The sequence below is a fragment of the Baudoinia panamericana genome, assembly GCF_000338955.1.
Source record: "Baudoinia panamericana UAMH 10762 unplaced genomic scaffold BAUCOscaffold_4, whole genome shotgun sequence".
Lineage (NCBI taxonomy): Eukaryota > Fungi > Ascomycota > Dothideomycetes > Mycosphaerellales > Teratosphaeriaceae > Baudoinia > Baudoinia panamericana.
Window position 1 is genome coordinate 1196750 of NW_006911260.1, and position 21001 is coordinate 1217750.

General features: G+C 54.8%; 9 protein-coding genes across 9 annotated transcripts; 4 read left to right on the plus strand and 5 right to left on the minus strand.

Annotated features, from left to right (window-relative positions):
* Positions 1-2: 2 nt before the first annotated feature.
* On the plus strand, positions 3-2294 carry BAUCODRAFT_420370 (uncharacterized protein). The gene is made up of 3 exons (XM_007676805.1): positions 3-86; positions 204-948; positions 1005-2294. The coding sequence occupies exons 2-3, from the start codon at positions 372-374 to the stop codon at positions 2186-2188; spliced, it is 1761 nt and encodes a 586-aa protein (XP_007674995.1). The 5' UTR covers positions 3-86; positions 204-371; the 3' UTR covers positions 2189-2294.
* Positions 2295-2974: 680 nt separating this feature from the next.
* Positions 2975-4238, plus strand: BAUCODRAFT_146867 (uncharacterized protein; the record flags this gene model as incomplete). Its single annotated transcript, XM_007676806.1, has 4 exons — positions 2975-2981; positions 3034-3323; positions 3385-4162; positions 4219-4238. 4 exons carry the CDS (start codon positions 2975-2977, stop codon positions 4236-4238), a joined length of 1095 nt encoding a protein of 364 aa, XP_007674996.1.
* A 1153-nt stretch (positions 4239-5391) lies between these two features.
* Positions 5392-6057, minus strand: BAUCODRAFT_121191 (uncharacterized protein; the record flags this gene model as incomplete). The annotated part of the gene is made up of 2 exons (XM_007676807.1): positions 5392-5936; positions 6033-6057. 2 exons carry the CDS (start codon positions 6055-6057, stop codon positions 5392-5394), a joined length of 570 nt encoding a protein of 189 aa, XP_007674997.1.
* A 1930-nt stretch (positions 6058-7987) lies between these two features.
* On the minus strand, positions 7988-10337 carry BAUCODRAFT_32335 (uncharacterized protein). The gene has a single exon (XM_007676263.1). The coding sequence runs from the start codon at positions 10240-10242 to the stop codon at positions 8113-8115; it is 2130 nt and encodes a 709-aa protein (XP_007674453.1). The 5' UTR covers positions 10243-10337; the 3' UTR covers positions 7988-8112.
* A 180-nt stretch (positions 10338-10517) lies between these two features.
* BAUCODRAFT_32336 (uncharacterized protein) lies at positions 10518-11454 on the minus strand. The gene is made up of 2 exons (XM_007676264.1): positions 11340-11454; positions 10518-11267 (listed from the first exon to the last, which is right to left on the minus strand). The coding sequence occupies exons 1-2, from the start codon at positions 11359-11361 to the stop codon at positions 10600-10602; spliced, it is 690 nt and encodes a 229-aa protein (XP_007674454.1). The 5' UTR covers positions 11362-11454; the 3' UTR covers positions 10518-10599.
* A 268-nt stretch (positions 11455-11722) lies between these two features.
* BAUCODRAFT_32337 (uncharacterized protein) lies at positions 11723-13795 on the minus strand. The gene is made up of 7 exons (XM_007676265.1): positions 13356-13795; positions 13230-13267; positions 13103-13173; positions 13012-13049; positions 12758-12957; positions 12567-12704; positions 11723-12513 (listed from the first exon to the last, which is right to left on the minus strand). The coding sequence occupies exons 1-7, from the start codon at positions 13710-13712 to the stop codon at positions 12039-12041; spliced, it is 1317 nt and encodes a 438-aa protein (XP_007674455.1). The 5' UTR covers positions 13713-13795; the 3' UTR covers positions 11723-12038.
* A 1056-nt stretch (positions 13796-14851) lies between these two features.
* Positions 14852-16525, plus strand: BAUCODRAFT_32339 (uncharacterized protein). The gene has a single exon (XM_007676266.1). It carries the CDS (start codon positions 14976-14978, stop codon positions 16419-16421), a length of 1446 nt encoding a protein of 481 aa, XP_007674456.1. The 5' UTR covers positions 14852-14975; the 3' UTR covers positions 16422-16525.
* A 273-nt stretch (positions 16526-16798) lies between these two features.
* BAUCODRAFT_32340 (uncharacterized protein) lies at positions 16799-19639 on the plus strand. The gene has a single exon (XM_007676267.1). It carries the CDS (start codon positions 17120-17122, stop codon positions 19397-19399), a length of 2280 nt encoding a protein of 759 aa, XP_007674457.1. The 5' UTR covers positions 16799-17119; the 3' UTR covers positions 19400-19639.
* On the minus strand, positions 19619-20500 carry BAUCODRAFT_146872 (uncharacterized protein; the record flags this gene model as incomplete). The annotated part of the gene is made up of 2 exons (XM_007676808.1): positions 19619-19971; positions 20044-20500. The coding sequence occupies 2 exons, from the start codon at positions 20498-20500 to the stop codon at positions 19619-19621; spliced, it is 810 nt and encodes a 269-aa protein (XP_007674998.1).
* Positions 20501-21001: the final 501 nt, after the last annotated feature.

Here is a 21001-nt window from a genome sequence, read left to right on the forward strand (position 1 = left end):
CACAGCAGCGCTTGGTGTCCCGCGTAAACGACGGCAAAGTCACTGTCGGCTAAGGGTATCTTGTCGGTCGCTGATGGGACAAGCGTGTGAGTGCTGCGAGAGTTTGCAAGAGTGGAGCGTCGATATAGCTTGGCGGCATGAGGCAGACTTCATTACGATTACCAGCGATGCTATTGCACCAACGTGGCTGACTGTATAATTAGCTTCACATCACACCCCAAAGCCCCTCCTCACCTATATTATGGGAGGAGGTTCCAGTACACAGCTTTTCTTCGCTCCGATTTGTGCTTCCTCCTCAGAGTTGCAACGTCGCTCGCTTCCCTACGCTCGTTCTTCGTGTCCAGCCTTGCAATCCCTGCGAAGGGAATCCAATGAGTACTTCCTGCTACACAACGACATACATCATGACTGCGCAGGGATCACCGGCAGGTTCATCGACTGTGGCCGCAGCCTCCACCCCGGCCGCAGGAGCGTACCAAATGGTGACTGCTGCTAACCGTGGCGGCTCTGCTCCAGCCTCTAGCTCCCAGGCGAGCGCGCAGACACCAGCTGGCCCCCAGGGTGCTGGTCAGCGGCAAGGTGGCGGCTGGGCTGGCGCCGCTCCGGGCAACGGTCACACTCAGTCGAGCAATAATGCTGGGATTTCAGCGCCGCAAGCGTACGGTGGCGGCCAGGGCTCTCGTCCGCCGCCGGGCCCTCCTCCAGTGAATGCAGGCGGTTCTCCACCGCCGCCGCCTCCCCCTCCACCGCCGCCAGCTGCTCCACAGCCGACGCCGACTCAACCATCGTATGGCAACGGTAAGCCGCAGCATCAAGGCACTGCGATCGCGCCCCTTCAGCCGGCTCCAGACAACGCGAACAAGTGCTTCAAGAAGCCCGACGGCACCAAGATCTGCCTGTTCAACGAAAACCAGAGCTTCAACAACACACAGGTGCACGACGCGAACAGTGAGTTCATCTTCAGATCAGTATGGAATCGCGCTGCTAACGGACTGGCGCTGCAGATACCTACGACTTCCACAACGACCATTCCTCGAAGGCTGACGCTGCTGTCGCTGGCAAGATCCCAGGTAATGACGTGGTCAGTGCCATTAACGCCGTTCCAACTGGCCCACCTACCGGAAGCGCGCAGGCGCCAGCGAGCGCTGCCAGCTTCGCCGCAACCCAGGCTGGCACATTTAAAGACGACCAGGGCAGCACTGTCTTTGAAGGTAAAACTGATCACCAGGCCGCTGGCTCTCAAGACGTTCACAGTGCGCCCGGCGACTACAGCAACCATTCCAACGACACTTCGCATGATGCCGGTGACTTCAAGTCCTTCACTACCGGTAACGGGGATGGCAGCCAGTCCCAAAGCAGTGGCCACTTTGTCACGGACAACTTCGACCAGGACTTGACCCAAGTCAAGGGTGGCGTCTTCGACCACGACCAATTTAACGCCTCCAAGACCGTCGGCGAGCTCAGGTTTGGCGAGGCCACTCCGCAGAAGGGTAACAACAGCTACAGCGCCGGCTTCTCGTACGAGTCGAAGCATCAGCTGGAGGAACACAAGGGTGACGGCACGTACGACTTCAAGGAGCAGACCGCGCATCACGGCAAGGTTGGCATCAACCAGGAGGGTCAGCCGTTCCCGGACGCCGATGAAGCTTTCGAGGAGATGTTCGGCACCCTCGGCAAGCTGAGTGGCGGTCAAGGTCCGCCTCACCAGAAGCGTGCGATCGTCGAGGCTCCGCCACCAAACGATCAAGACGCGATCTTGGCGGTGCCCAGCAACAGTACGACGATGCTCACAGTCACCACTACAGTCACCGGACTGCCGACACCGGATCTGCAAGACGAACTCCTGCTGGTGCCGGGCAACGCTAGCGCTGTCGTTACCGTCGTTTCCCACGTGACGGGCACGTCGGTGCCGGCTTACACGCCGTTCCGCATAGGGCAGCATCCATCGATCATCAACGCGACCATTGACGGGATTCGCGAAGCTGCCGGCAGCCCAGTGGAGGTGTGCGCAGTCGCCGGCGCCCTCGGAGGCATCCTCATCAGTGTGGCCATCGCGGTCGCCGCTGCGGGAAAGTTCAGGAAGCGCAAGAACCGTCGCTACCCTATCGCAAAGGACCCGGAGTATGCGGATATGCTCGACACCGAGATGGTGAAGGTTAAGGATACTGGCAAGTTCAGTGATGACTGAAGGTGCAAAAAGCTGGCAGTATAATGTCGGCCGTGGCGATGGCTTGGGCAAGAGATCGCGAAATAATGGATGTACCCCACGTGCAAGAGCACGTGGAGGAAGCTGCGGAGTGAAGAAAGGGGTTAGCAGTAATCGGTTTTAACGGGTGGCTTCGGCGCCTTCTTGTCTGGCGGTCGTTCGTGTCCAGCAAGCCATTGCTGGTGCAATTTCTCATGTATGTAATTGTTGTAATCGCATATAGCTCGCTGTGCCTTCACGTGACAGTGTTTCCCCTTCATACGCGTTGCCACGACTCGAATCGAAGTCACGGTTTCATACTGCAACACACAGTTACACCGGAGGAGAACATTCTGCGAGGTAACACCGTAACGGCCGAAAATAGCTTCTCTGGAAGGCGGAAGAGGCGAGCCTTAGGGGGAGCTCTCCGAGCCAAGCCGCGCCATTACTGGCTAACGGCTGACCCTTCGAGATCTACTGCAGGGTCAGGAGGCTCCGAGGGGTCAAGGACACGCAGCTACTGTGGGAAAAAGTTGAGGATACATACAAGCTCCCTTGACCGCTCGCAAGTCTTCTGCCTTTTCCTCTTTGACGACCTTCGAACAGCCGACAAGGTCATCACCATATCCAGTCATATCAATCCCATTGGATCTTGTACTCCATCGCAAGATCAACGACTTTCGCTATCATCAACCTCACCACTTTCTTGACCAACGACCGGCCAGAAGCAGCTGGCCTGCGACGAGCTTACGATCATCCGTTCAACTACCTTTCTCACTAAGCATTACCATGAAGGGTAGGCTTCCTTCGTACCATCAAGCGGCAGCAGAGTCGTTAACGTCTTGCAGCCCTCATTCTCGTCGGTGGCTTCGGCACCCGCCTTAGGCCGCTGACACTCACCCTCCCCAAACCGCTTGTCGAGTTCGGCAACCGGCCTATGATCCTTCATCAGATCGAGGCGCTGGCAGCAGTCGGCGTCAAGGACATCGTGCTGGCCGTGAACTACCGCCCAGAAATCATGACTGCGGCGCTACAGAAGTACGAGGAGGAATATGGCGTCAACATCACCTTCAGCGTCGAAACCGAGCCTCTTGGTACCGCTGGCCCACTCAAGCTGGCAGAGAAGATTCTCGGCAAGGTATGTTTCGCATCGACACTGCGTCAAAATGAAGTCCGGTTTTACTGACGCACAGTTGTAGGATGACAGTCCTTTCTTCGTCCTAAACAGCGATGTCATCTGCGACTACCCTTTCAACCAGCTCGTCGAGTTCCACAATAGCCACGGCAACGAGGGCACGATCGTGGTCACCAAGGTTGAGGAGCCGTCAAAGTACGGTGTCATTGTGCACAAGCCGGACCACCCATCCCGCATTGACCGCTTCGTCGAGAAGCCGGTCGAATTCGTCGGCAACCGTATCAACGCCGGTCTCTACATTCTCAACCCATCTATCCTGAAGCGCATCGAACTCCGGCCAACATCCATTGAGCAGGAGACTTTCCCAGCTATGGTCAAGGACGGCCAGTTGCACTCATTCGACCTCGAGGGCTTCTGGATGGACGTCGGTCAGCCCAAGGACTTCCTCAGTGGCACCTGCCTCTACCTTACCTCCCTCACAAAGAAGAACAGCAAGCTTCTGACCCCTGCGTCGGAGTCCTTCGTGAACGGCGGAAACGTCATGATCGACCCCTCTGCCACCATTGGCAAGAACTGCAAGATCGGCCCCAACGTGGTCATTGGCCCGAACGTGCAAATTGGCGATGGCGTGCGTCTTCAGCGATGTGTGCTGCTCCAAGGCTGCAAGGTCAAGGAGCATGCTTGGGTCAAGAGCACGATCGTCGGCTGGAACAGCACTGTTGGCCGATGGGCGCGTCTCGAGAACGTCAGTGTGCTTGGTGACGATGTCACGATTGGTGATGAGGTCTACTGTAACGGTGCCAGTGTGCTACCGCACAAGAGCATCAAGGCGAACGTCGATTGTAAGTTTGATGTTGCAGTAACCCGCGAAATTTCCATGACACTAACGCGACAACAGCACCCTCAATCATCATGTGAGACCTACATTGGTTGTATGGAATTAAGTGTCGGCGATGCGGGTTGTTTCTCTACTCTAGTATGTGGAAATGGCGCAAGCCGGCGAATCTATCTTGCGTATCAGTATGGGGACCAAAGGGCGAAGGCGCTCTCGGCGTTGCCCGTCTTGCAAAAGTGCTCGTGGCGGGTATAGCATGGCGGCATCGATACAAAGATATACGCGAAATCTTCTCATACAACGCACCGGGATTCAGAGCCGCCACCAGCCAAGGCCTTGTTTCAGTCTCAATGTGGCACACAGAGGCCGCGGTCGCGCTTTGTGCAGGCGACGCATAATTTGGTTTTCAGGAGGCCGGCGATCTCACTGACTTGCCATTCCCCAGTTCCTATTTACCGGCTCAGAAGCTGAAGAAGAGTCTAGGAGCGCAGCTACTGGCATAGTCCATTCACACTCTCGGCTCCCGATCGCCGTCAGATCGCTGGGCTTCAGCACCACTTCGCTAGCAGGTGGACCGGAGTCACAAGGTCGCCGCCGCGGAAGAAGCTCGTGAAGCTTGATGAGAAGCGTCCGGCGTGGATAATAGTGGCTCTGTAGTTACCGCAAGCACCATATATGCCGCAGTTCTGTCGTTTAGAACCCCCGCACGCATAAATGCGCCGTCTTTGGGTGCACTCGCGAGCCTTATATCGGTCAGTAGCGCATCAGCAATCCGTAGCCTAAGCAACGTGGCACAGCCAAATGCACCGGCTCAATCGCATGGATTGGCCGATGTGCCAGGTGCTCAGGCCTGGTGGATTGCCACCCACGCGGACTGGCCCGCTGACTAGAGTCCACCGATTTAGCCATGAAGATGCATCTGGAACAGTGTGCTGGACGATCTGATGGTGAGCAGATGGTTCGGTTCCAGAAGGAGCCCGTAAGAGGGTCTCGGAAGGAGATATTGATACGTAGTGGCCGACGCTTTTGCAAGCCTTAAGGCCTCTTACGCTTAACCACCGCACCCGAGCGATTCATATGCTGTCCTAGTCGTGTAAACGAAGTCAATAAGACGAGAGCCCTCCGATCGTTAATCGTAATATGCCTTGCGGCATCCTCCCATTGAGAACGCAAATGGCCCCAAATACTTCGAATATCCATGCTATGCACTAGCCACTTGACTCAATAAAGGCGACGTTACGCCCAGTTGCCCTCTTGAAGACAAGATACACAATGGCCATAGGCTCGGACTGGTCCACGTCGGCAGTAGCACGTGTGGGCATCGTGCCGTAACTGTTTATCCTGCCGCGCTGAGGCTCTAGGCACGGCTTGTACCATGTGAAGCTGATGTGCAAAGCCACCTCCGGGGCTTTTTGGGCTGTCACCGCCACTGCTTGTCGCGTCCGAGGAGGACTGAGAGTCGTATTGGACGTCCACGGCGGAACAAGCCTGCCTACTGGACCTCCTGCCTGTACCAATGGCCACAGGCAACCCTTGTACTGGCCCATTGGCTGACCGTTGTCCTGGCCGCTGGCCTGGGTACATGCCGTCATTGTGGGAGAAATTCCGGCAGATCATGTAAGCTTTCATGGCCGCACCTTCGCGTGCATGAGCTTCGGAAAAGTATGGGTCGTTAGCAGAGTATTCTCGGTTGTTGACGCGGACTTTGCAGCCGAAGTAGCCTTGGCCGGTCTGGAAAGTTTCGTAGAGAGGATTGGGCCACTGTCGGCGCTGGCACAAGCCTGCTCACTCGATGTAGTCAGTACCTGGCACAGCCGACGGTAGGCATTTCTGCTGTATACAGCCGTCCTTAGGAGGAGCAGCGAAAACCTACTTACCCGACAGATACGTAATATAGTACATCGTGCCTTTATTATGGGAGTCCACTCGCTGGTTGGCCCTGTGGGTGACGCACATCCGGTGGGTTCAATGGCTCGTAGCGGCTGTATGCGTATAATCAATGAACGGTATGGTACGATATGGCAGTTGCACAGCAGTGATCCACCAGAAAGCATGCAATGCCAGCGCCAACAGCCACGAACAAGCCGGCTCCGCCTGTCGTAGGCCAGGTGTAGGATAGAGCAGTGAAAGCAACCGGCTTGTGACTATGCAATAGGAGATGATATCTTTTCCGAGGACATGAAGCGTGAATTGGCAACACATCCGAGTCGATAATGGTGAGCAGTCACAGGTACCAGCGCACAACAGCCCCGGCAGTGAGGTACCATAGACTACACCAGCAGCAGCAAGCTGCACATGGTGCTCCGACAAACACAGGCGAGACGGCGAGAAGGCGAGCAATCTACCCCGGAACCAGGGACCCGTTGGTGATGTGTTGGCGCGGGTCACGGCCAGAGCAAAATGAAGATCGAGACGTGGAGCTCCGCATGGCTAATTCGTTGTAGTTCGGCGCGGATCGAGATGCCCAGACTCTACTAGATGCAGTAACGGGGATGGCAAGGAGCAAAGATGATGAGAATTCCACGCTTGCCTGGCGTGTTATGGACTCGCTAAGTGGTCAGGTACCGTTGCAGCGAGCGAAGGAGTAACGCTATGTCGTGCATGACTGTGTGCCTCCACTCTGAGACGACCTCAAGTGCGGAAGATGTGGGTGGGCGGAGCTTGGTCGTTGGTCCAGCACGCAGTAGTCATGCATTAGACAATGTCAGTGCGCGAGCGCGCAGAAGCACTATCGGAGCAGAGACCTTTGTACAGCAGCAACCCGCAGATGCCTGGCGGAGCATTACGCACGTCCGTTGAGATGGGCCCGATGACGTGAGCACGAAGAAGTGCAGCGCGTGAAGTACGACAGCCGTCAAGAAGGGTTCATGCAATCTGCGAGAGGACGTGTAGTACCAGGTCCGGTCGTGAAAACAAGCACGTGCAGGCACACATTGACGCCGAAACCAGAGCTTGTGTAACCAAAAGCGGTATGGTAGCGGAGCGTGCAGCTATGCGTTGTCATTTGAGTAGCAATTACTGCAGCCACATCCGGCGTCAATCCACGGTAGCGTGTTCGAAGGCGGAAGCTTGTGAGCGCAGTTGATCTCCCGAACGACCAAGGCTCGTCAACCTGCATTCAGAAGCCGAGACACCGCTTGAGACTGGCCGCAAACTCTTAATGAGTCCCGTGTCAGGCGTTGCCATGTGCAGTACGAGGCAAATGATCGTACCGTTGCCGTGTGCCACGAGCATGCATGGCCGGTTCGGGACCGTGGAACCTCCACTTGGTGGTTCCTTGGGTGCACCGTTGAGGGTTGATAATGGATCGGCCGGCGAAAACGGGCCGCATGAACTGAAGTCGTTGTGGCACGCGGTCATTGGCGGTTGAGCTGCATGTCAACGCAGGGTCAACGCAGGGTCAACGCTTCGACAACGAGTCTGCTGGTATCGAACTGGACGACCGATCAGACAACGCACGGCTGAAGTTGGTACCAGATCTTAGATTGTCGCTTCCCGATGTGTCGACAGAGAAAGTACTGTCGGGCTGGCTTCGATAACAGATTTGCGTTTGGCACACCCCAAGATCTCCTTGAGAGCTTGCAGGCTATCCGCAGGTGTTTCCTGAATAACCGCGCCTAGAGCGCTAGAAGTGTGGAGTGCAGATCCATAGGTTACATGCAGGTCGAATGGCGGTCAGGTCTGTCAGTCCAGGCGCCCTGACACTTTAACCTTGGCGTGATGTTCACGCCCGCGCGCCATGCTGTGCAGCCGGCGGGAACAAGGTTTGATTGTGAGCAAGCAGGAGGCGAGGTGGAAGAAGGGAAGCGCCGTGGCCACCCAACGGCTCGTGGGGTGCTCGGAGACAACTAGAGCGAGCGGTTTTAGGACGCATATTGTGTAAGGCTAATAATATCACATAGCAAACCCGGGTATCTTCGCAACTTCCAATGAACGCCGTGCTAGCTGCCCAGTATCTCACCTCTTCTTCCCCTTCCCTTTCTTCTTCGACTGCTCAGGTACACTCGCAGCACCGTCAACGACCTCCTCGCCCTGCGCTTCGAGCTCCTTGACCTTCTCCTGCCCAGATATGAACATCGTTAGGTCGTGGTTCAAATCCGCTAGCTCCTTTCGCTTCTCTTCCGCCTCCGCTGCCTCCTTCTTCGCTCGTTCGGCTTTCTCATCGGCAGCGTGGATACGCTTGACGAGGCCCTCGTTCAGCGTCTTCTCCTCCCGAAGTTGGGAAGACATCTCCCGTGCCATCTGCTCGAACTTTTGTCGCGCCTTCTCCGACTTGGCTAATGCAACCTCGATGCGGGCCACGGTGTCTGCAAGGTTCTTCCGCTCCTCCTCCATTTTTACCAGCTCAGCGGTGGACTTCACAGCAGATGTCGCAGCCTCGTCAGCACGCGTACATGCTTGAGCGGCTTTGTCTGCGGCCCGCTCAACCTGCTCCTCGAAGTACCGCCGCTGCCCCTCAAGCTGCGAGGTCAAAAGGTAGGTGTATTCGTTGGCCATGCTTTCCATCTTCTCTCTCGGCACGCTATCACCGCCCTCCGCTCGGAACGCTTCGTTTTCGTGCCGTGTCCTGGTTGGCAGGTCGATGAGCTTGGCATCCGGCTTCGATTGTATCAGGCGATGAACGTAGCCGTCGCCCGCATAATCCCACACGTGCTGCGTGCTGATATCCATGGCGTAGCAATGGCTGGTCTCTTCGTAATGTGCGTAAGCATGGGCGGAATCGTATCGTCCGCAGCCGATGTTTCCGCAGATGAGGCAGATCCAAAGATTGTTTGTGGTGGTGCAGACGGAACATAGCGGCTCACTGATGGTATCTTCCAACTCGTGAGGCCTTGGGTAAGGGAAGGTATATGACGGCGAATGCGTGTATCGGCACACGGGACATCCTGAGCCTCGCCATTTCTCCAGACACGCACAATGAAAGACGTGTTGGCACAGTATCGTGAGCAAGCCTGTCGTTTCGTCCATGCGCTCAAGGCACACTGGGCATGTCGGCAGCTCCAGCAGATTTGGTGGTGGCGGTGCTAAAGGCTTGCTTGATAGGCTCTTCGATGTCAGGGCGGAAACTTCGTTGCCGTTGAGGCGCGCTTTAGAAGTGAACGGGTCGTTGGTATTTTGCGGGAAAGACGTGGCATCGCTCTTGACGTCAGTATCCGGTGACAGGAACTCGACAGATTTAATGAACACTACATGGCAGTTCTCTGGTTCTGCGGCGCTGAACAGTCGGCCATTGTAGAGTCGCTGCCACTCTCTCGCCTTCTTCGCAGATCTGAACTTTAGAAGCACCATATACTTGTTGGCCCTTCCCGTCCTGATCAGTCGAAAGTGCGAGACGTCTTCTCTTGCTTGATCTCCAACAAAGCCAAGCAGATCCGACGGCATCATCCACGATGGCACCGCCAGAATGCAGAGCGTTGTGCAGTCTTCCGGACTGAAGCCATGGTCACCGTGACCGCTCGCCCTGCCTCTCCTGTCTTCTAGGTACCTTCGAGGAAGACCTTCGCCATCCGCCAACAAGGTAGACTCTTCACTATCGCGATACAGATGCACTATACCATACCCGACTTCTGTCGTCTTCGACTCGGATGGTAGGTAGACCGCTTTGGTGTGCAGACCGTTGACAGGGTTCTTGACTGCCTTGCTTGCAGCCACATCGAAGCTGCTCTGCGAAGCCATATCGATGCTCTCGATACTGACAGCCTGGTATCGCCAGTCGCGCGCTGAAGTCTCGTTAGAATGCTTTGCCGCAGTCAGAGCTGGTGACTGCGGCGGTATGTCTCGTAGGTTGAGATTCCGCTCTGGAAGTAGCAGTGCATCCCCGGGCGAAGAGTCTGCGAGCCCAGCCAACTGCTTGCGGCGAGGTGAGGCTTCTGAGTCGGAGGACTTATGACTCTGCGGTGTACCAGGCCGCTTTGCTATCAGCCTGCTCGTGGCGTGAGCCGGGAATGTGTCTCTGAAGATGTCTGTGCCTGATGGCGGGGTGTAGACCTTGCGACTCGCTGGAGAGTTCGGAAAGCACCTGGTATCTGCGTTTGATGCAGGCACAGTGTATAGCTCCAGCTTCAGGTGAAAGAAGTACGAAGACATCTCAAAGCACCTACTGTATTCATGATTGCAGAGAAGATGGGCAATTATCGAAGAGAAAACATGCTGCTTACAAGCTGAACTGTGTCGCTTTGCCGTCGCCGGAGAATGTTCTACAGTTTTGACGACGACAAGTCGGAAGGGTTCACTTTGCCACTTTTATAGTAGTCACGCGATCACGGGAACTCTTATTGCACGACATGGAGAAAGAGAGACAATAAGCATGTCGGATGAGTCGTGCAGAATGATCAGGCCAGAGGCCGCTGCATCGGTGTGACATAACTAGTATCTTGGCTACCGGCTAACCGCGGTCATGCCTCGCTCATAAAGTCGTAACAAACGCAATACACCCCAAATCGTCTACTGGCCACCACGCAGGCGCAGTACCAAGTGCAGGGTGCTTTCCTTCTGAATGTTGTAGTCGCTCAGTGTCCGGCCATCCTCTAGCTGCTTTCCGGCGAAGATCAATCGCTGCTGGTCTGGCGGGATGCCCTCCTTATCTTGGATTTTCGATTTGACGTTGTCGATTGTGTCACTCGACTCAACTTCTAGCGTGATAGTCTTGCCCGTAAGCGTCTTGACGAAGATTTGCATGCCACCGCGCAGACGGAGCACAAGGTGCAGCGTCGACTCCTTCTGGATGTTGTAGTCTGAGAGAGTACGACCGTCCTCAAGCTGCTTGCCGGCAAAGATCAATCGCTGCTGGTCTGGTGGGATACCCTCCTTATCCTGAATCTTGGACTTGACATTGTCAATGGTGTCGGAAGACTCTACCTCAAGGGTGATGGTTTTGCCGGTGAGAGTCTTCACGAAAATTTGCATACCACCACGGAGACGGAGCACAAGATGGAGGGTGGACTCCTTCTGAATGTTGTAGTCGGAAAGGGTCCGCCCATCCTCAAGTTGCTTGCCAGCAAAGATGAGGCGCTGCTGGTCCGGAGGAATGCCCTCCTTGTCCTGGATCTTGCTCTTCACATTGTCGATGGTATCGGAGCTCTCAACCTCGAGAGTGATGGTCTTGCCGGTCACTGCACATCTGTTAGCACAATACGCTCTCGTAGTAGCCTTATGACGGCAGTGAAAGCGGGGTCAGTGCTTACAAGTCTTGACGAAGATCTGCATGTTTGCGGTGCTTTTGTGGTTAACTGCGGGCGAAAAGTGATCTGGTTTCGGTTCTGGAATGTGTGATGGCCACAAGATGTGTTGTGTGTGTTAAGGAAGAGAAGACATTGATTGAGGGAGGAAGGCTGGCTTGTCTTATAACCTGAGTGGCGTGTTAGTCATGTGGTGGCTGAATCCGACGCTAGAACATCCGAGAAAGCGGGTGTTTCAGGCACCGAGGCAGCAATGAAAGCTCATAAACGAGGCAGTTCACTGTGGCAACAACACCGCTTTTAGTCGCTTATTCCACGAGGTCGCTACGACTTTCGAAGTGATCTCAGCACTTGCAAATTGCACTATTATTGAACGTGCTGAAGTGACGCTCGTGCTTATCAGAGTTCGCGGCACCTTCCGAACGCCTCGGCAAGCTGCGGGTTTCGCCTGGGACTAATCGGGTAGTCACAAGCAGTAAGCGTGAACGAAGAGGAGCTCGTGACGCCGCTGCAACGCGCAACTGCGTGTAGCCAAGCCAAAGAGAAGCTGCTATGGCCTACAGTAGCGAATATCTCCTGGTTCTAGCATATCTGCAAGCGACATTGGCTTCTTTCGCTGCCCTATATCTGGGGCAGAACGACTGATAGAAAATAAAATCAGCTTCCGGCGCCGGGCCGAATCCAACACTCCCGTCTAGTTCTCGTTTATCCCAGCGGCTGCTCATGGCTGAACGGTTTCCTCCCAATGGTTACCGGCATGGGGAAGTAAGCATGTAGTCTCCGGTCGCTCAGGTCTTTCCCCACCGCCGCTACGAATGCATCTACCTGTTCCTTCCTCCATCCCATGCCTCTCGTAAGCAGTGCGAGAGAGAAGCCTTCCAAACCTTCAAGTATGTTGACTTGATTCAACCGACCCAAATGCTTCAAAAATGGATCTTTGGGCCAGCCATTGGTCGGCCACATGAAAGTCGTTTGCTTGATGTCGACGAAGCCGGCATCGTGCATCCAGCCAACGTACCGTTCGGACACGTCAGAGCCCATGGGTCGACCTGATCGACGAGCTGCTTCACAGAGCACCTCACCCCAGCTTTGCAAGGCGGTACCAATATGCGTGTTATCGGTGCTCCGTACCGGCAGACCATAGTCTTGTAGCTCAATCCAGCCGCCGGGTTCGAGGTTTCTGCAAGACGATCAGCGCTTGACGTTGCCTTCATGACTCTTGCCAGGTCGTACTCGTAGGCTTGCCGGAAGAGGTTCGGCCAGTCTGCGAAGCAACCCGCCATCAGACGCAGATGCACGTAGTCAAAGCGGTGATGATACAGCCAGTCGTCTTCTGCGTCGTCGATCATGAAACTAAGATTTGGTGGTATCCTTAGCGAGATTGTCAGCTGCGGTTGCGTATGCGGAGTGTCGGTCGTATCTACATTAGTGGTTGGTTCGGGCTAAGATCCACGCCAACAACTTGACAATCCGGATGACGGTCTGCAAATTCGACGGCCCATTTCCCAGTGCCGGTTCCTACATCAATGGCATGTCTAGGCTCGTATAAAGGTGCAAAGTAGAGGCGATTGCCGAAGGTCAACCGGAAAATGTTATGTTGTAGGTCAAGCCGCTCCGCTTCTCGCTATATGCACATTAAGACAGACGATTGATATGCGATAAGTAGGGTCAAACGTACCTCGTCGTTCGGGAAGATGTACTTGCCATCTTTGTATGCTAGCGGGTGCTCAGTATTCTTACTGAGTACGCATGCGAAGCAATAGACCTACCGTGGTAAGTTCGGCCATGCTCTTGACGGAAGTTGTATACCGATTCCGACAAAGTTGTAGTAAAAGACTCGCTGTGTCAGCGTCAGTGCATCCTTACTCGAGTAGTGGATCATGGTATTCCACTCACGTCTCGCTTCCGAGTGTAGAGTCATTATCATCAAGCGCCTACATATACCGGGGTTAGTTACGGACGTTGCCATTACACACTTGGTGATGACGCCGGGCTTGCACCTGAGCTTCATACATAACGTACCTCTGCTTCCAGGTGCTGTTCGTGCGCTAATTGGACGGGGAAGACTGGCTGCTGGACAGTATTGGTGCTTGCAGCTATGCCAGCGTTTTGTCGTGAGTCCGCGGAGAAGGTCGTGTTAGTGCTTGCGCGTGTTTCACCGACTCCCGCTTGGGATGAGTTAAGTCCAGGCTGTGGCTGTTCGGCTAGCTCAGGCTTGCTTACGCTGGCCCCGGGAGAAATGCCGTGTCCGGATGTTGCTCTCGCGACGGTAGGCTGACTGCTCGGGGTGGCTTCAGAGGAACCATTGTCCGGCCGAGGAGTCGGTCTCGGGTGCATGTATATACGGTCCTGGGGGGTTCCGAAGTCGAGGTATTCCATGGCTCAAGAAATACTCCTTAGCCCGCCACGATTCCCCCTTATACACGAGAAGCTGTAGGTTGACTCGCTGGTGCGCCTCTACAGCTCCATAACGGGAAGACGGATCTCATGCCAGAGCACCAGTGTTTCCACCTTGCCGCGTCTGCTCGGCATACATGAGCGCTGGCCACGATTGAGAACAGAACGAGAGCCGGCAGTCATTAGGTCCGCCAAGGAGCTCACTTACGCTCACTTACGGTCACTTACTCTTCGCTACACGGTGAATGGCCGATAATGGACCGTTCCACAGGTCAAAGCTGCCTATGATGAAGATGGAAGGCATGTGAGACTGCATGACCATTCGGATCGTACGGAGCTTTCCGGCACCGGCGAAACGGAGTACGATCGTCACTCGACCTCTATCTGCTACGATCTGCCTCCGACTTGCGTCTCACTGCGATATGCTCCATCAATCATGCCGGCGGATCCTGTTCCCTTCAGAGCAAGGAGTTGGTGTCAAAGCAGTATGCAGCTGCGGAATTCTGGTATTTAGAGTCCGGCATGCGGCCTTTAGCCGCCTGCAGCTTTACAAGGGCAAGCTATCCGCGCCATACAAAGCAGCTGCCAATGGCTCCCTCTATGCATGCTCGTGCATGCATGCAGACTCAAGGACCAGCCGCTCTTTTCGTTAGAGCGCGGTCGATGGCCGGGGTAGTGGTCCACAACTTCGGCCTCTTGTAATATGCTGCACGAACGCAGTTCCGTAGTACCTACTATTCATCACGCTTTGTTGACATATCGGCCGTCGTAGGTGGCCCGTAGCAAGGACAAGCTAACCGATTATTATTTTCACTGAGCTGGCCTGCCAACCGCTGCCATAGCGTCGAGCTGGAAGAATTGGATTGTGACGCATCAAAATGATATATACTACGGTCGTTCTGACTCTGCTCGCTGTGGCAACTGCCGCTTACGTTGTACAAGCCGTACGTACATACTACTCGCTCCGTCAGTTCGGAGGCCATTGGTCGGTAGGGTGGTCGAGAATATGGCTGCTGAGAGCGCAAGGCAGCGGGCAAATGAACAAGATCTTCACCGAGATTAACAGAAATTATGGTAGGTACATCTCCTATGTTATTACGGTTGTCGCCTACTTCACTCCTCGTCTAAGTAGATGTTTGCCGGGACGAGGTCTTCGCTCAGCGACCAGGCTTCCCACTCCCAAAGTTCCATTCGAGCATGAGTCACTGACACTTAACAGGTTCAACGGCCCGCATCGCACCACGTATGCTCGTTACATCAGATCCAGAGCTCTTCCGGCGCATGAGTGCGGTGCGATCGAGCTTCACTAGAGGACCATGGTACAAAGCCCTAAAGCTTCATCCAGAGCGCGACAACATTACCTCCTACGTGGACGAAAATAAGCATGCCGCCATCCGCACCCGGATGGCACCAGGCTACTCCGGCAAGGAGAACTACCACATGGAGCAGGATATCGATGAACAATTGCTCAAGTATCTGGAACTAATTAGCTCGAGATATGTGGCCAAACCGGACCAAGGCGTCTTCAGAACGGTGGACCTCTCACGCATTACCTCCTTCTTTACGCTGGATGTCATCTCAAAGGTCGCTTTTGGCCAGACATTCGGCTTCTTGGACCAAGACGATGACCCATTCGGCTACCTTGCAAACCTCGCTCAGATGCTACCGGCCATCATCGTCTTCGGCGTTTACACCGAGCTCACTAACCTTCTGAAGATACCTGCTATTAAGGCAGCACTGCCCAAGTCGACAGATAAGCGTGGATTAGGCCGCGTCATGGGCTTTGCCAGAGACCGAGTGCAAGAGCGCTTCGGCGACAAAGCCATTGTTCGTCATGACATGCTTGGTGCGTTCGTCAACCGCGGACTCACACAAGACGAGCTGGAAAGCGAGACACTGACCCAGATTACTGCTGGCTCGGACAGCACTGCATCTGCACTTCGTATTACACTGCATTTCATCTGCACTTCGGCGCCGGTTCTCACGCGTTTGCTAGCTGAAGCTGAAGCAGCAATCGAGGCCGGCCAGGTCAGCAGACCACTTATAAAGGATGCCGAAGCTCGTCAGCTACCCTACTTGCAGGCTTGTTTGAAGGAAGGCTTACGTATCTATCCGCCTGTAACAGGTTTGATGGCGAAGATGGTACCGGCGGGTGGCGTCAAACTCGAAGTCGACGGCGTGGAAAAGTTTGCTCCTGGTGGCACACAGGTCGGTTGGAACAGCTGGGGCATGATGCACGATCCCAAAATATGGGGTGAAGATGCAGAGATCTTCCGACCTGAGCGATGGCTGCCGAAGAGCGACAGCAAAGCGGAGCTTGATCGTATCGCACGTATGAACGACACGGTAACACTGTGTTTCGGCTATGGCAGATTTGGTTGCCTTGGACGCGGTGTTGCGACCATGGAATTGAACAAGGCCGTGATAGAGGTGCCACGTATCGTCCCGTTGCATGAGTTGATACTGACTTGTAGTCGCCAGACATTGCTTCGCTTCAATCTACAGCCATGCAGTCTTGCGAAGCCGTTCGATGAGATGGTCGTGGGCTTCTATATCCATACGAATATGTACTTTGTTGCCACAGAGCGCAAGAAGAACGACACCGCTGCCTTTGCCCGCCTACGTGAGACTGGGGTGGAGGCAGGGGCGTTAGCTGGAGCCTATGACATTGATGGAAGCGCCGCGAGTTAATCATTGCGTTAACAATAGCGAAATCAAAATGGAAGTCATCCATCAGTAGAACAAGCCAGATGGATGTGCTTCAGCATTGGTAGCTAATAATGACAACGATGAAGGCGAAACTCCTGTTACATGACCGGCCACCTTCGCTCGCCGGTACTCGGTCTTGGTTTCAAGCCCGCATGGTATCGCATGTGTGCACTGCATGTCAGACCTTCACACGTGAACTGTGGGCATGCCTGCATTTCGGTTCTGAAAATCCCAGCTATTGCCAGAGCACGTCTACAACTATGTATTCCACCTCGGCAATGAGGCACGGATGAGTGGCGGGTCCTTACATTAGAGCATCCATTTACGGCTTAACCGAAAATGCGACGCGCAACTTCTCCACTTCTTGAAATGCAACTCGCCTTGCTCAGCCTCAGGCCGCGCGCAACTGCACGACCTCGACATTTGCGGGCAGTTCGGATGGCCGTCTCACAGCAGGAAGGCAGTCGCGTAACGTAATGTGATCGGGCCGGACTACTACGAGTCTGCAGCAGCTACTTCCGACCGACTTACAAGCCATGATCAACCCTTCGGGCTGCTGGAGGAGAGACGCACGAATCGCCGGCTGAAGCACGCGAGCCTGACTTGGCCAACAGCCATGAATGTGGGCCAGTGCCGCACTGAGACAGCAAGTAGGACGTTACAGCTGACGTGGGCCTGGAATGCAGTTCTTCACTCTTCCGCCAACATTGGCGACCCTCGTGGCATCCTTTGTCCTCACCTTGGCGCAGTCGCCGCCGCCGGCCTCGTATCAGAACATCCTGACGTCTCCGCTGAACCCGAAGGTTACGGTCGCATACAAGCAGCCACCAGCAGGAACGTGCTCAACGGCATACCCGACGCAAAAGCAGTACTCTGGTTACATTGGCTTACCGCCATATACACTCGCTCCAATACAGCAGAACTATTCCATCAATACCTTCTTTTGGTTTATTGAGGCGAGACAGTTGCCCGAAGCTGCACCACTCACGATATGGCTCAACGGCGGGCCGGGGTCGAGCAGCATGGTCGGGCTATTCAACGAGGTCGGCCCTTGTGAGGTAGTGCAAATGAGCGACGGCAGTTATGGCACGCAGTACAGGCCGTGGGGTTGGGACCGCACCAGTAATATTCTGTTTATCGATCAGCCGAATCAGGTTGGGTTTTCTTACGACACAGCGACGAATGCCTCATACAATCTTCTTACGGGCGAGATATTTGAGCCACCCACGCAGCCGAATGCGGCATTACCGAGCTATATGTACTTGAATGGCACGTTTGGAACGGCGAATACGAACGGCACTTACGAAGCGTCCGCAAACACTACGGAGATTGCGGCAGCAGCTACTTGGCATTTCCTGCAAACGTGGCTTGCAGCATTTCCGCAGTATAACCCTGCAACGCGGCCAAATATGACGGCGGAGTACGCGCAGTATTGGAGCAGCGTCAATCCCGCTGGCGTGAACTTGTGGTCTGAATCGTACGGTGGCAAATACGGGCCAGTATTCGCCAAATACTTCGACCGACAGAACAAGCTCCGCAGCAACGGCTCGATACCCAGCAATAGCACTGTCCCTATAGTGCTTACTTCCGTCGGCATAATGAATGGTATGGTCGATGATCTCATACAAGACCAATACTATCCGCTTTTCGCCTACAACAATACGTATGGGGTCCAAGCTGTTACGCAAACAGAGGAACTGAACGCCCTCCAATCATATTCCGGTGTAGGCGGCTGCCTCACGCAGATACAGGCTTGTCGTAATGCAATGAACCTAACGGATCCTGAAGGATATGGCGATGTCTCAGCGACCGACTATCTTTGCGAACTGGCGCAATACACATGTGCCAATGTCTCGCAACCATACTATAATAATGGCTACGACCCGTATGACATCCGACAGAAGCTGCCAAGCCCAGATCCACCAGCGGCGTACCAGGAGTACCTTAACAATGCAAGCGTGCTTGCTGCGATTGGCGCGAGAGTCAACTATACTGAGAGCTCGCGGTATGTGCAGAACGGCTTCATCTCCACCGGAGACACGATTCGCGGCGGGCAGATTGAGGACCTAGCCTACCTCCTCACGCAAGGCATACGAGTGGCCCTTGTGTACGGTGACGCAGACTACGTCTGCAACTGGTTCGGCGGGCAGGCTATCAGCTACGCCGTTGCTAGCCGTCTGCCCAACTATCCAGTACTGCCGTTGGCGTCAACATCATCCAGCGCTTCGTTCAGCACTTCGTCCAGTACCTCGTCTAGGACGTCGGTTACGAGTACCGCCACCTCATCGGTCGCACCTGGTAGCTATGCGTCCGGCTTCCCCGCCGCAGGCTACGCGCCGATCGTCGTGAATAGCACTTATATTGGCGGCGTGGTGCGGCAGTATGGCAACCTCTCCTTCAGCCGCATATACGATGCTGGTCACTTTGTTCCTTATTTCCAGGCCGAGACGGCGTTCACCGTTTTCGCGCGGGTAATCGAAGGCAGCAATCTCTCCAACGGCAACCTGATCAACTCCACGACTTTCCAGAGTAATGGCTCAACCAACTCTACGCATCAGAACAGCGTCCCGCCTGCACCGGCGCACACCTGTTGGGTGCGGAACTTCAACAGCACGTGCTCAAGCGATGATCTGAAGGCTATGCTTGCCGGTAGCGGCACGGTAATGAATGGAGTTTTCTACCAGAACTCGGCGAGCATGACTTTGCCGACCTCGGTGTCAACGGCAGGTGTGCCTGGCCACCCGGTCTCAACGGCGAATGCTAGTGTCGTGAGCGGGACGCCTGCGATGTCTGATGGTTCACCAACGGGCCTGACGGGCGTGTATACAGCCACCAACACGCCGAGCCCGTCGGCCACCCGCTCTGCGTCGGGCAGTCTGCTGGAAGCGCTTCACGTCCACTTCTGGCCTGCATTGTTCGTGAGTTTGGGCATTGCATTAGGAATGACATTGCTGGTTTAAAGGAGTATGTATGTGTACACAAGCTGTAGCGTATGGCGGTGTCAAGGCTAGTGTTTCAGATGCATGATGGGAGGCGGCAGTGAGTCTTGGCAGACTATGATACCCAGTCATTGTACATTAGAACTACATGTCTATGGTAGACAGCCCGAGGATAGTATGCCGAAGGTCGCAAGTCATAATGCAAACTCCGGCTTCGTGAATGAGGCTTACGTAGTAGTCTTACTTCCGATGCTTTCTTCTGCCCTTGCGCTCTGCGCCAGCCTGACTGAAATGGTCATCTATTGACTGCCTGCTCAGAGCGGCGGCCTCGTTGGACCGGCCCTCTGGCGCCGCATGGTCCTGTTCGCCAGACGGATTGCTGAAGTAGGTGTCTTCATTCAGCTGCTGTGCGAAGGCGTCGTGGAGACGTGAGTTCTGCGGGCCGGAAGTGGTTGCTTGGTTAGGTGGCAGAGCCTGATTGGCGATGGAAACGTCCGGAAACTCACCATGTGGCTGGTATGGTGCCGCTTGTTGTTGAAGAGATGCAATTGGTGGCATTAGTGGCGGCTCCAGGCCTACCTTCCGTGGGAAGCCTTGCAGACTGTGTATTGCAGGTCGGTCGAGTCCTTGCATGCCGCTATTGCTTGACTAGCTCCCGGAGGTACTGCTAGAGCTGTAGCTGACTTGGGCATTGCCGAATTGGCCAGAGTAGTTGAGGTTATGCTCGTTGGCGGAACCACCTGGGATGTCAAAGGTTCGTGACGACACTTGTGGCTGCATATTCTGCATTGCGGGCATAGGTGGGAAACCTCCCATCATCGGAAGCGGCGGAATTGTCAACGGTGTAAGCGACGGGGGTGGAGGCATGTCAGCCAATGTCGGCAGCCGCGTGGAGGAGAGGTTTTCGAACATATTGTTCGGTTGGAAGCGTCCATTTTGCGGATTTTTGCTGCTGAACTTGTGGCTGGGTTTGCAGATATTGACGAATCTGATAGTCAGCACCACCTTGTCGTATGCGATTTGTGAACTCCTTGACTTGCTCACGTCGCATTTGCTGGGCTTCGGGAGAGGCAGACCATCGTCGTGCGACCTCCTCGCGGGTAGCTTGCGTGATTTGGTCATTCATAATGATGGGTCTTCCGAAGGCTGACCTACTGGTTGTCTGCTGATAGTGGAAAACAAAGGCTACGAAGTGAAAGTGAAAGGAAAATTTTGGTGCATACTAAGACCTTACCAAGACCACGATGCTGACCTTGTTGGTACAGGCTTCACTGTAATCGCCCCAACCCGACTACCGCCGCGTGTGCGCAGTGATGATGACGACGAGCGAGGGGTTGCATGCGGCAAGGTTGTCTGCAATCATACAGTAACGGTTCGTAGATATGGATGCGGTGAAGCATGCTGTCCCCGTCACTTATGGATAATCGACGTAGAGCGCGTTACCGGCTAAAGGGGGCGCTGCAACGTACAATCAGGCGGCACCAGACCCAGCATGCTGTCGTCGAGCCAAGCACTCGATCACTGAACGTTGTGCTCAAATGTAAACGCGGAGCCATAGCGCTCGACATTGCAAAGACAGCGGATAGCGGCTCGGATGACCCACAGGGTTAGCGTGCTTCGGAA

What these genes read in the sequence shown, in the direction of transcription:
- BAUCODRAFT_420370 (XM_007676805.1), top strand. Translation starts at nt 372, where the DNA reads ATGAGTACTTCCTGCTACACAACGACATACATCATGACTGCGCAGGGA. An exon ending in ACAGGTGCACGACGCGAACA is followed by an intron (nt 949 to 1,004) that starts GTGAGTTCATCT and finishes CTGGCGCTGCAG; the next exon opens with ATACCTACGACTTCCACAAC.
- BAUCODRAFT_32335 (XM_007676263.1), bottom strand. Translation starts at nt 10,242, where the DNA reads ATGTCTTCGTACTTCTTTCACCTGAAGCTGGAGCTATACACTGTGCCT.
- BAUCODRAFT_32340 (XM_007676267.1), top strand. Translation starts at nt 17,120, where the DNA reads ATGCAGTTCTTCACTCTTCCGCCAACATTGGCGACCCTCGTGGCATCC.
- BAUCODRAFT_32339 (XM_007676266.1), top strand. Translation starts at nt 14,976, where the DNA reads ATGCTCGTTACATCAGATCCAGAGCTCTTCCGGCGCATGAGTGCGGTG.
- BAUCODRAFT_32336 (XM_007676264.1), bottom strand. Translation starts at nt 11,361, where the DNA reads ATGCAGATCTTCGTCAAGACTT. An exon ending in GCAGATCTTCGTCAAGACTT is followed by an intron (nt 11,268 to 11,339) that starts GTAAGCACTGAC and finishes ACAGATGTGCAG; the next exon opens with TGACCGGCAAGACCATCACT.
- BAUCODRAFT_32337 (XM_007676265.1), bottom strand. Translation starts at nt 13,712, where the DNA reads ATGGAATACCTCGACTTCGGAACCCCCCAGGACCGTATATACATGCAC. An exon ending in GCATGGCCGAACTTACCACG is followed by an intron (nt 13,050 to 13,102) that starts GTAGGTCTATTG and finishes AGCACCCGCTAG; the next exon opens with CATACAAAGATGGCAAGTAC. An exon ending in ACATCTTCCCGAACGACGAG is followed by an intron (nt 12,958 to 13,011) that starts GTACGTTTGACC and finishes ATGTGCATATAG; the next exon opens with CGAGAAGCGGAGCGGCTTGA.